This window comes from Squalius cephalus (genome assembly GCF_949319135.1).
Source record: "Squalius cephalus genome assembly, chromosome: 13".
Taxonomy (NCBI): Eukaryota; Metazoa; Chordata; class Actinopteri; order Cypriniformes; family Leuciscidae; genus Squalius; species Squalius cephalus.
The window spans coordinates 11014284-11027128 of NC_137134.1; the positions used below are offsets into that span (position 1 = coordinate 11014284).

General features: G+C 39.0%; 1 protein-coding gene across 1 annotated transcript; it reads right to left on the reverse strand.

Moving 5' to 3' along the window:
• Positions 1-1592: 1592 nt before the first annotated feature.
• Positions 1593-9160, reverse strand: LOC307169337 (tripartite motif-containing protein 16-like). Its single transcript, XM_079889933.1, has 6 exons — positions 8496-9160; positions 5812-5907; positions 5477-5710; positions 4480-4639; positions 3306-3353; positions 1593-3076 (listed from the first exon to the last, which is right to left on the reverse strand). Exons 1-6 carry the CDS (start codon positions 9066-9068, stop codon positions 2526-2528), a joined length of 1662 nt encoding a protein of 553 aa, XP_079746059.1. The 5' UTR covers positions 9069-9160; the 3' UTR covers positions 1593-2525.
• Positions 9161-12845: the final 3685 nt, after the last annotated feature.

The following is a 12845-nucleotide window of genomic DNA, read 5'->3' on the forward strand; positions in this document are numbered from 1 at the left end:
CCACACTTGAGCCCTTGTCTCTGGCCAAGATGGCCGCTGCCACGCCAGAGCCCTCATCTCCAGCAAAGATGGCCACCTCGCCGACCGAACCCTCGTCTCCAGCCAAGATGGCCGCCTCGGCAAAGATGGCCGCGGCCTGAGCCCTCAGCCATGAAGGTCGCCACCACGTCTGAGTCTGCCCCTGAGTTTGTCCCTGAGTGTGTCCCTGATTCTGTCCCTGAACCTAAGCCCATAACTCCGCCCAATACATTTTTTTTTTAATATAGGGCTATAGGTCCCCGGCCACAGTGGCCAGGCCGGACGCCCACGGAAAGGCCACGAAGGCCAATCCGCCTTGGCCGCCTGCAGGGTCATCTCTGTGACTTTCATGTTTTTTTTTTTTTTTGCACAACCTGCAAAAATTGCTCGATGCCATTGTTGCTTCTGCAAACCTCTGATCAATGCTACAAACCAACACGTTTGTTGACACGTTTCCTGCCTGGAGTTTTCGCGTCGCTCTGCAAAGTACTTCACCCGGGATCATTGGTCTGATTGGTTGAAGGACTATCCAATTGCGTACACGCCGTACAGAGTCATTTGAACTATGCCCGTTGATCACGCCTCTTGTGCAGTAGAAAATACAGAGCAGACTCCCCAGACTAATGTTCAATCTTAAAAGATTGAGCTTGGTCTGGTGATAGCCAGACTAATCACACACTGTACCGATGCTTGTATCGAAATTACAATACCACGTGAATGATGATGTTTGAAGCTTCAAACGTCATGAAGTATCCGAAGGTTGGAACAGCTGTTTGAAAAAATTGGTGCTAACATAAATTGTAAAAAAACATACCCAAAATATTTTTTCAATTACTCACGTCAATTACTAATTATGATCACATACTTGTATATGTTATATTATTGATCGATATGTGAATCCTTTGATGAGGCAACACATGACACAAGTTGTGGTCTCATTGGCACAAATTAATGTAGATGAGATTAGATCATAAAATAGAACTCTATTGATCCCAGATTGATTCCAGTCTTGTGTTCCAGAACTCCAAAGCTTTGTTTGGTCACATGCTTCTTCTTCTGAATATTAAGTGTCCCCTATTAAGCAAGCCAAAAGCTAAAAGCCAAAAGGCAACAGTGGCAAGGAACCAAAACTCCATCAGGAGACAGAATGGAGAAAAAAAAAACCTTGGGTGAAAAGTTTTAGTTTACCATAAATGTCTACCTACAAGGTAAAATTACAAATACAACCTACTCCAACAAGTATTTGGATACTTAAGACATAAATTAATATTTTTCCATATCTTTGCATTTTATCTCATCATATCAAATCAAGTGTTGTTCATTTTAAAGTACTTAAACACAACCTCACATTTCATGCAAAACATTACTCAAAGTTGATTATGTTTCAGAAATATTGTTCAAAATGTCTTGGACACTTTCTAGTTGTCAAACTTTGTGTAACTTCATATATAAATGTGAACTTGAGAATTAAGCTAATGTTTTCATAGTTTAAATACATTCTCGTAACATTGAGAGGAAACATTCTTAGAACAACATTGTTGAAATGTACTTATAATAATAATAATAAAAATAATAACAATATTAATAATTCATTTTATTTATAATGCGCTTTTATAAAACCCCGAAGCATTACAGTAAAAATAAAACAAAAACAACAAAGACAATAAAACAATTAATTAAAAAACAGCCTTAAATAAATGACTTAATCAACTTTTTAAAGTGTCCCAATTTTGGTGCTTTTCTGATGGTAAGAGGAAGCACATTCCATAGCTTGGGGGCTTTGAATGAAAAAGCTCTTTCCCTCATGGTCTTGAGTTTACATGAAGGCTGACGGAGTAAAAGAGAGTTATCAGAACAGAGAGAGCTTGATGGAGTAAAATAGCTAATAAGATCACAAAGATAATCTGGTTCCCATGTAGTGCCTTGTAGGTTAAAATTAGAATTTAAAAAAATCAATTCTTGCATTTATGGGAAGCCAGTGCAAGTGTGAAAACACCGGTGTGATGTGTTCCCGAGCAGAAGTACGAGTAAGCACATGAGCAGCAGAAATTTTGAATGTACTGTAGCCCGCTTAGAGATTTTGCTGGAAGTCCAGAGAACAAGGCATTGCAATCTAGCCTAGTTGCAATGAAGGCTTGTATAAGCCAGCCCGATCTCATGAAAGTGTGTATCTATACCACAAATTTTACTTCTCGTGCCATTTATACTTTATGCCGTGTAATATGCACGCACTCCACACCCCTCCAAACCATTTTTGGCCAAAAATGGCAAGAGAAATAAAATTTGTGGTATAGATACGCACTTTCATGAGATCATGTTGTGTAAGCCTTTCTGTGTCGGCAAAAGAGAGAAAAGGTCTTAGTCGTGCAATGTTTCTCAGATAGTAAAATGAAATTTTAGTGATGTGTTTTATGTGTGCCTCAAATGTTAACTGTAATAATAATGTAATAAAGATAAAATAAGAAACTCTACACCATCTCAGTATTACTGATTTATCAAGCAGCAGCTCAAAGTGTAATGGGGGAAATCTCCCTACTATTCTGATGCACCAGTTTTATTGATGATCCAGAATAAACATTAAACCCAGGATAGAGCGGCTGAGTGAATGTGGTCTGGACTGTGTGGATGAGGCTCATTGTGTCTGAGACGCTGTAGAAGGACAGAGTTCCTGCACTGTGATCCACATACACTCCTATTCTACGGCTGATGGGCTTTGCAGGGAGATAAGTCTGTATCTTATTGTGCCAGAATGAGTAAACAGAGCCACAGCAGTACAAACTCCAGGACTTATCACTGTGTCCAAACCAACATTTAATATCTCCCTTAATGTTTTTATATGACACTGATATAGAAACACCAACATTCCCTGTCCACTCAATCTCCCAGTAACAGCATCCACTCACACTCTCTCTACACAACACCTGATAAAAAAGATCAAATCTGTCTGGATGATCAGGATACGGCTGCAGTATGTCAGTGTTTTTAATCACTCTGTTCTTCTTAGACAGACTGAGGTTTTTATTCACTGTGTTCAGATCCAGAGAGACTTGATGGAAATCTGATGAAGAGAAAACACATCAGAATCAGGAATTATGAATCTGTCTGATCTTTGAATGTATCTGCAACTCCTCAATGTTCAGTGTGTCGGCAGTGTACAGCTGACCAGATATGCTTGTACAAATCATAATTTACATGATCAAATACAAAACTTGTAAATCATGCTTTCTTTCAGCTTCTACAGGAAGAACATGAACACGCTCAGTGTCTGCTATTTTTCTGTGACTTACATTGCTGGAAGTCTTTCCTGGTTTTGGGATTCATGGTGGTGAATGTGACTGTGGAAATAAACAGACAAAAACAAGCAAGGAGATGATAAAAATAATCAGTTTCGAATATATTTCTAATATGATGTTCTACATGATATTAGATGATGTTGGACTCATTTCTGAGAGCAGATGAATCTCAAAGGGCCTAATTTATAAAACACATACTGTATACTGGATTTAATCCTAAATTCAATGGATTTCATCCTACATAAATAGATATTGATATGCTTCTGTGATCGGAGGCTTGTGCAACCTAAGTCAATTTCCCCAACTACAGGTCTTCCAAACAACCCAAGGGGGTCACCCCATTACACTTGCCCATGATGATGAGTGCCAAACCTCTGAACCATCAAGGGATTTTTGTGTCCATTCTGTAGGTGAAGTTGATGCTTATGTTACCCTGGTAATCCAGAGTTCTCGCGAGAGCACAAGTTGAATTTGCTCAGCGAGTTACTCTGGTGTCGAGTCATGATGCTCATTAAATATGCCCCTCGATCTGAGCTTTATCACATCGGGTTATCTGATATAGGCGGGCCAGAGGCGAGCTAAACAGATGACGACAGCACTGTGACGTCGAAGTCATTAGTAAACATTGCAAGATGGCTATGGAGGAACACCAGTTGTTTGAAACGACTTTGGCCGCTACAATGAACGAGTTAGACTTGGCTTTTTATCTAAAACAGGAACAGAAGATGCCGCTCGAATCGTTCCTTTGCAAGAAGGACGTTTTTGCTGTTTTGCCGACCGGATACGGTAAGAGTATAATCTACCAGTTAGCTCCGCTGGTAGCTAAGCGTATGTGGTTTATTGTTGTGATTGGTCGTAGTGTTATCCAATTGCGTGCAGTGAGATTTTCAAATGCATGCTTGGTGCCGCCCCTCGAGCTGGGCGATTTTCATTAGTCAACGCCAGACCATTAATCTTTTAGATTTAGGTCTGGATTTCCAGGCTATGCTTATGTTCACATTGTACTTGAATTTAAGGTGAACTGTGATTTATAAAGTGGGATGCATTTACGAAAATGTTTTGTTCATATGGATGTTTTATAAATTGTAGGAATATTTCTGGAATTTTTTAACGTTCACATTTAGGATCATTCTACGCACGTGTTTATAAACGAGGCCCAGGACTTTACCTCTGTCAGAGATCTTCTCGAGCTCCTCTTTGCAGAAATCCTCCAGTTTGACTTTCAGCTGACGGACAGATTCTGTCAAGCCATCAAAAGAGGAGAGAGAACTGAAGGGAACGTCATTTACGTCTGTAGATTCAGGAGGTGCTGAGAGAGACTGGAAATTCTACAGAAAACAGAAATCAAAACTCATCAACTCCACACAATATCCTGCACTCCTATCAGATCTGTGAGGCTCTTGTTGACTTGCTTCATCTTCAGTAACTCACCTCAATCCAGCACTTTCACACAATCAGATACATTATTTTAATATTCATTATGTGATATTAATGATACAAATTCTAGTCTTTACCACTTACAGTCTTTGTGAAAAAGAAGAATATTAGTATACTTTTAAAATATTCTTATTATACTTATTATGGAAATAATATATAAAATATTTATATATAAACTCAAGTTCAGTTTGTTTTCGGACACTTAATAGCATGTGTCCCGAAGGCTAAGCGTGGTGTAGTGATGGCAATTTCAAAACACTGCTTCATGAATTATTAACTTGATTCTCTCGAACCCGATAATACCATAAAAAATTCTATAGAATGTGAGTCAATATATTGTGTTTTTTATTAATTTGGTGCTATTATGCACAGCTGAGTGAACAACACAGGTTTACTGTGTGTGTGTGACGCATAAGGTGGTTTTCTGCTGCTTGCAAACAAACTCTTTTGAGGAGACTTTAATATTTAAACCTACCTAAATATTTATTCCAGAAAAGAAGAGCTCAGAAAAATGTTTCTTAAGGGATTTTATGTCACTTTAAAAAGAAGATGATCAGATGAGAGTCTGACTGGATGATTATATGATAACCACACTAGACTGAATCTGACTGAATTCCTGACTACTTTCAAGTCATCTGCTCATTCTGCTCTCATGAAATGTTTCTCTGTAATACAGTAGCAGGATCTTGCTAAAGTCCACTATGATCTTGTTCTTCGGTCTCTGTTACCTGCAGGAAATGGATGTGATGGTGTGTGTGTGAAAGCTGCTCCAGCTCAGCGTCTCTCCTCCTCAGATCATTGATCTCCTGCTCCAGTCGCTCCAGTCGTCCTTCAGCTTGACTCACTGCATCCTTTTCCTGATCTCTGATCCGCTGTGTCGCCTCAGACCGGCTTCTCTCAATGGAGCGGATGATCTCAGTAAAGATCCTCTCACTGTCCTCCACTGCTGTCTGTGCAGAGCGCTGTTCGAACACACATCACAATCACACAGTGGCTTCAGCAGGACTGAAGGAGGAGAGTCCTAACTGAGACTTCACAAACTTCTCTTCTTCTCCAGACTCACCTTATGAGACGCCACAGCCTCTCTCATCTGCTGAAGATCTTTCTCTCTCTGCTGGATTCTCTGACGGAGCTTTATCTGAGTCTCCTTCAGCTGAGTCTAGAGGTCAAAACAATAACAGGAAATGTCACATAAAACTAATATCACAAAACCATCATTTACAAGTTACATAAATCCAGAAATTGTGGAGTGGTTAAAGATCTAGCATGGTGAGATTATACTGAAGCTTCAAATCACAGATTTAATAGTTTCCTGAAAAGAGAATATGAATGATTATGAAGCCAAAGTGTCAGAATTTCATTTGTTTTTTAGGAATATGTCTCCCCAAAATTTTAATTCTGTCATAATTTACTCACCCTTGTGTTGTTCCAAACCTGTATGATTTTCTGTCTATTGCGCAACACAACAGAATTTATTTTAAAGGTGCATTGTGTGATTTTAGCGCCACCTAGTGGTGAGGTTATGAATTGCAACCAACAGAAGTTACGGTGGCTGACAGCAAAAGATGTCGTCTGAGACAGTAGAGAGTGTCTAGTTAAGCAATGAGGTTTCTTTACAAAGATAAATTAAGAAATGATGTTTACTTAATTTAGTAAAACGATATGTTATTGCATTATAATATTGTTATATTATAATGATATTGTTATTACTTGTTCATCATCGTGTCAGTGTTTTATTTGCTGACTTTAGCTAGCTTCTTTGCATGATGAACAACATAGTGACGAAACGCGCTCTGTAAAGCAGTTTGTCCGTTTAGGGCTACTGTAGAAACATGGTGGTTCAAAAAGGCTAGTTCAGTGTAAGGGGACCCGCGGTGTATGTAGATAGAAAAGGTGACATTCTAAGTTAATAAAAACATAACGGTTCATTATGTAAGGTCTTTATACACCACTGAAAACATAGTTGTGTATATGATATTGCACTTCTGTCAACAGATCCTCCTAAATATTACACAATGCGCCTTTAAAGAACGTCTGTTTACAGAGGCCAAATAAAATAAGTGTACTTTAATGCAAAACAAAATATTATTAAATTAAAAACATGCATATTATTAAAACATAGACTTACTTTAAAAAAAATACACCCACACACACACAAATAAATAAACAAACAAACAAACAAAAAAAAAAAAATAAAAATAAAAAATAAATGTGTAAAGGGCTTGGAACTTATTGTAAACAACTTGCAACAGAACATGTCATATTATTTCACATTAGATTATTTTATTTATTTCTAAATAGCTCTTCAGTATATACTATTCAGTATATTACCTGTCTACCAAGCTTTGACAATATATGGAATATTATATTAAGAGATTATCCAAATTAAAAACAAAAAAACGAAAAAAACAATAGGGCTATACCTTTAAAAGCACATATTTGTCTGTCACGGCATACTGCTTTAAGTCAGAAGTCCAACGCGTGAGACTGCAAATGAAACTGCAGTTCGACTTACGTTCATCATTAGTTAAGACGCTAACATGCAATTACGCGCAAATTAACTTCTCTACGACTTCTTGTGAAATTGATTTCACTATAATTAATATTAGTATTATCCACACTGCAAAATCCTTATTTGTTTATTTGTTTATTACCGCGTAAGCAAATGAAACTGTTCAGTTCGACTTATGTTCATCATTAGTTAAGACGCTAACACGCAATTACGCGCAAATGAACTTCTCTACGACTTCTTGTGAAATTGATTTCATTATAATTACTATTAGTGTTATCCACAATACAAAATCCTTATTTTGTTTATTCAACTATGTGTCTGTATGATACGGGACAAATCGCATCATTTTACCTTTAAATACAGGACGATTCCGTATTTTCCGGGTCGGATACTAATGCGCATGCTCTTCCAGGAGAAGTGCCTTATACAAGGAATTCTGCCCTTTATGACGTCAAACAGGGCCATACTCGAAAAAAAAAAAACATTCAGAAACTTATACGAATCCTGAATGAGTGTATTTGGCATAGAAATAATCCGTCATACGTCCAACTCGTTTTTTGTTTTTTTTAACTTTGGCCATGTTTAGCATGAGAATCCAACTCTTTAACAGTGTAAATATGTCAGAATGCATGAAATAGCATTAGACATCCCCTTTAAGAAACAATCATGAAAGTGGGCTCTCTGTAAGTACACTTAAGTGGTGTTTTATTCATTGATATTATATTATCTGCAAGTCCAGTTTTTTAAATAGGCCTATATACGTTTAAGATTTGAAGTACGCTACAAGTGCACATTCAATATAGTTAAGAACATTACATTTTTGAAAAAAAGTGGTTTAGATTACAACACAGAAAAAAAAGTAAGTCAAACCAGTTTGGAACGGCATGCCGGTGAGTAAATGAAGACAACATTTTTGTGTGAACAATCACTTCATAGTTCACGTCATCATTTACTCACCTTCAATTTGTTTCAAACCTGTATGAATTTCTTCCTTCTGCTGAACACAAAATACTTTTTTTTTTTGAATGTCAGTAATCAAGCAGTTGATGTACCCCATTGACTTCCGTACTATGGAAGTCAATGGGGTACATCAACTCTCTGGTTACCGACATTCTTCAAAATATCTTCCTTTGTGTTCAGCAGAAGAAAGAAATTCATACAGGTCTGAAACAAGAGGGTGAATAAATGATGACAGAATTTTCATTTTAAAGTGAACTATTCCTTTAAGTTCATACCTGTTTCTCAGTCCTCTGAGCTGCAGCTGATACAGTTATGTGGTTTTGATGTTCATATTCCTGACACCGCACACAAATGCACTGTTGATCAGTGATACAGAACATTTCTAGCTCTTTATCATGTTTACGGCAGATCATGTCCTGCAGTCGTCCAGTGGCATCAATCACTTTGTGTGGCTTACGTGAGTGATATTCCTCATGACGGTCAAAATGAGTTTGACAGTAAGATTCCTGACACACCAGACAGGACTTGACGGCTTTGTATTTTCTTCCAGTACAGACGTCACACTCCACGTCTCCGGCTCTAGCGTAACAGTCAGCAGGAAGTTTAGTCTTCTTCAGTTTCTCCACCAGTTCAGCCAGAATGGTGTTTTTACCTAAAGCAGGTCTTGGACTGAAGGTCTGTCTGCACTGAGGGCAGCTGTAGACTCTCTTCTCATCCTCCCGATCCCAGTGGCCTGTAATACAGATCTTACAGTAACTGTGTCCACAGTTGATGGTCACTGGATCCTTCAGAAGATCCAGACACACTGGACACATGAACTCATCCTGAGAAAATCTGGCCTCAGCCATTTTACAGCATGAATACAAGGAGACACAAACACACAACAGCTCAACAAAAGTTTTGGTTACCCTGAACTGAGTTTAAATAGTTTCCTGCTTCTGTGTTTGAGTGACGTGTGTCTGTAAAGCAGCTTCCTCATTCCTGGTCAAGGAGAGTCACTTTCCTAGGCTGCATTTGAGTGCACTTTTTTATCTTGAATGCACATCATTGTAGCTGCGCTGGTTCCGGGAATGTTTTCCATTCATGTCTTCCATAGGTCTTAACTCTAATTTATGATAATATAAGCTTTATATTTTAATCACTGATTAGGATATATGCAGATCAAAAAATGTTGAACACTTTTGGCAGAGGTTACATTATTCAAACTAAGGGTGGCACTCTAATTGTTGATTGACAGGCTTTAAGTACACATGAAACATGCATAGAACGCTATCTTAGAATTGCCTTAATGTAGAATTTATTGCCTCTGGATGTTGTTTTAGAACGTAACAAGTTGTGGAGTAATTCCGGCGAGGAAAAGTCTATTTTCAGAACAAACAAATAACAAACACAACGTCTAGGTTTACTTGACTGTTACTCTGTTTCCTGAAAAGCGGGAACGAGATGCTGTGTTTCATAAACTCTAATGAGAACATTCTTGTTCGACCGGTTGTGAAGCATGTATGGCAAACACGCCATGAATTTGGCTTAAATAACCTCTGATGATGACGTCATCGGAATGTGCGCTCATGTGGTTATAACTTTGTCTGAAGAGACGTCTAGTCATTTCTCAGTGCAAAAATGAGGCGCAGCATCTCATTACTGCTTTTTCAGGGAACAGGGTTACAGTCAAGTAGCCCGAGGCGTTCAGAAGCTACACACAATGCCGTTTCATAAACTTTAGAGGGTTAGTTCACCCAAAAATTTTAATTCTGTCAGTAATTACTCACCCTCATGTTGTTTCAACCCCGTAAGACTTTTGTTCATCTTCGGAACACAAATGAAGTTATTTTTTATTAAATCTGAGAGCTGGATCACTCCTTCATAGGCTCCAAGGTAATTTCATCTGCCAGCCCAGAAAAGTTAGTAAAGACATCGTTAAAATAGTCAAGTAACTACAGTGCCTCAACCTTAAGTTTATCAAGTGACGAGAATTTTTTTTGTGTGCAATTTTTTTTTTTTAAATAACTTTATTCAACTATTAATTTTCTTCTGTGTGGGCATCTGACGTGAGTTCACGAGAGCGCCACAATGCGTGCGCGAGAACTGAGAACTAGAATACCAGCGGCGCTACACTGGGAAGTGTCTGGACCCCTCAAAGTTGCGTAGTGTGGGAGCACAAATGTTGGAGAGATCTCAGACATGACTTTGGGATGTTGTCTCAAGGACACGCGAGTCTGGAGTAGCATAGACATCCAAACTATAAAATCTGATAAATGTGTGCGGAGAGGACCAGCCTGCTGCATCACATATTTGTTGCAAGGGGGCGCCCCTTGCCAAATCCTTGGAGGATGGAACATTCCTAGTAGAATGGGCCCTAACTCCTAAAGGCAAAGCATGACCGCTTGCCCCGTAGGCTAGGGCAATGGCATCTCTCACCCAATTTGACATCGTATGCCAGGTGGCAACCGCCCCCCAGGTTACGGCCCCCATAGCAAATGAAAAGTTGCTCTGACTAATGCCACTGGCTGGTGCAGTGGATGTAAGTCTGAAGAGCACGGACTGGTCACAGTAAGTGGAGCCTCTCCTGTTCCGGCATAGTGAACGGGGGAGGACAGAAGGCTCGGGGTCATACATTTGATAGGTTCTCCAAATTGAGGACTACCATTTGGCCAAGTTTCAAGATTCCAGCATTTACGGTTTGGGCTGCACGATGCGTTTTACGGCAGAAGAAATGTAATAAAAATCCTTACAATTACACTTTGTGCTCGAACCCCTAAAGATTCAACTGGATGGAAACAGCACAATGCATGTTATGTGTCACGGTCACCAGCTTTGTCACCAGTAACCGTATCTGCACTACATTCCCCATAATCCTTCCTGGCACTCACCTGCACGTAATAACTAATCACACACATGCACTGCATCTCCTTCATCACCAGCTTTACTACTTAAAGGCCCACTGAAGTGCCTTGTAACATGCAGCTTTGTATGATGCGTTGTAATTTCACTGAATTTCCACTGAAACAGGAAACTAAGGTGGGACATCTTGAATGGCTCCTCCCACTTTTCAAATAGTCAGTGTTTAGTTTACCTCACAGACTGCAAGTCGTACTTGACAGCACCATGGAAGCGTATCCAAGCGCTGATGATACGTTAGATTCTAGAGAGCATTTGATTGGACAGAATATGTGATGAGAAGCTGAAGTCCACAATGATGAACCGTTTTTTTTCATTGTCATCTAATACTACAGAATCAAACAACAGAAAAACAAGCCGTTCCCCTTTTTGCCGTTGATGCACGGAAATGAAAGTCAAAAATAAACTAAAACAGAAGAATGCTTTGATTTTACATGATATATGACCAAGGTGAAGGTCATATCCAAATACCCAATTGTTGTTTTGTGACTTTGAAATATAAAACTAAAGAAAAAATGCTTAACTACTTTTACATATCTAAATTGAATACATAGCAAACAACTCTGATCATGTTAAAGGGTAACTGTCACCAAATTTGAACCTAGGCTCTTTTTGTTAATCTACCCGAGTCAAACTTTCGTGTTAAAGCATAATTAGAATGGAAACACCACTTTTAAGATTGACCGTATTTTCGTTTTCGGTCAAATAGCCTTTTGAATGGGAGTGATAGCATCAAAATAGCAATTTTTTAAACCAGAAGGCTCGACACATTTAACACAATGCTAAATCATAAAACAGATGTACAATAACATTACGATGTCCAGCAATCGATTTAAATAGTAGCCTACATTGATTGGGTTTAAGTGGTCATTCAATGAGGGCTATTATATGTTGATCCGACTATTTTAAGCGTGTATTTAAGTGGTCCAGGGGTAGAACTATTGCCAAGCGTGTCCGAGGTTCTGGGTTATAATCCGCACTCATAGCCTGTAGTTTTTTTTGTTTTTTTTTCTCTCATCAAAACCGATTATGTTTTTCAGTGGTTGTATATCAGGCAGGAACACGTTTGTGTGCATTTTGTTTTGTAATTTCACCGGAACGAATAGAGAGTCTCTCCACAACGGATTGAAGCGCGCGTCCGAGTGAAGACTGTGCGCGAGCCAGAAACAAACATAGTATCCGCGCCACTGATCGCAGCGGCAACGAGCACTTTGATCAGTTGATTTAAAAAACAACACATTTCAGCGCTAGATCGCCTCTTATTTAAAAAACGAACGAAATGAATGCTCTGCTAGTTAACTGTTTTGTTGATTTATATTGGTACATTCGTGCCGCGAGATGTTTAAAAAGTGGTGGGGACAATATCGACCTTAGAAAATAGTGGTGGGGACATGTCCCACCCGTCCCACCCGCAAATTACGCCTAGGCGTGAAACTCCCGTAATTTGTATGCCCAAACGTCGTTATGAATAATCACATCAATATATTATTCCAAGGTTACCCAGTTGCCAGATATTGTATGAAACCCATCCTACTCGCGCAATCAACACATCATACAGATTTAAACCCATTTGTGAGCTCAGCCTGGCAACCTACAACTAAGTAGCGCTGTTGACGTGCGCAGATCGATGCGGGAAGTTGAATAAAGGGTCACTGGTAGAAATGGGAAGAGAAGACTCCGTGGTAAATATTTAACGCAATTAACGCAGCATCCGTTTCTTCTGTCAT

Bases quoted from the DNA above. Each gene is read 5' to 3' on its own strand.
- LOC307169337 (XM_079889933.1), bottom strand. From the start codon at position 9,068: ATGGCTGAGGCCAGATTTTCTCAGGATGAGTTCATGTGTCCAGTGTGT. The intron at 5,711-5,811 runs GTGAGTCTGGAG...GTGTTCGAACAG, and splicing joins AGGCTGTGGCGTCTCATAAG to CGCTCTGCACAGACAGCAGT. The intron at 3,077-3,305 runs GTAAGTCACAGA...TCTCTTCATCAG, and splicing joins CAGGAAAGACTTCCAGCAAT to ATTTCCATCAAGTCTCTCTG.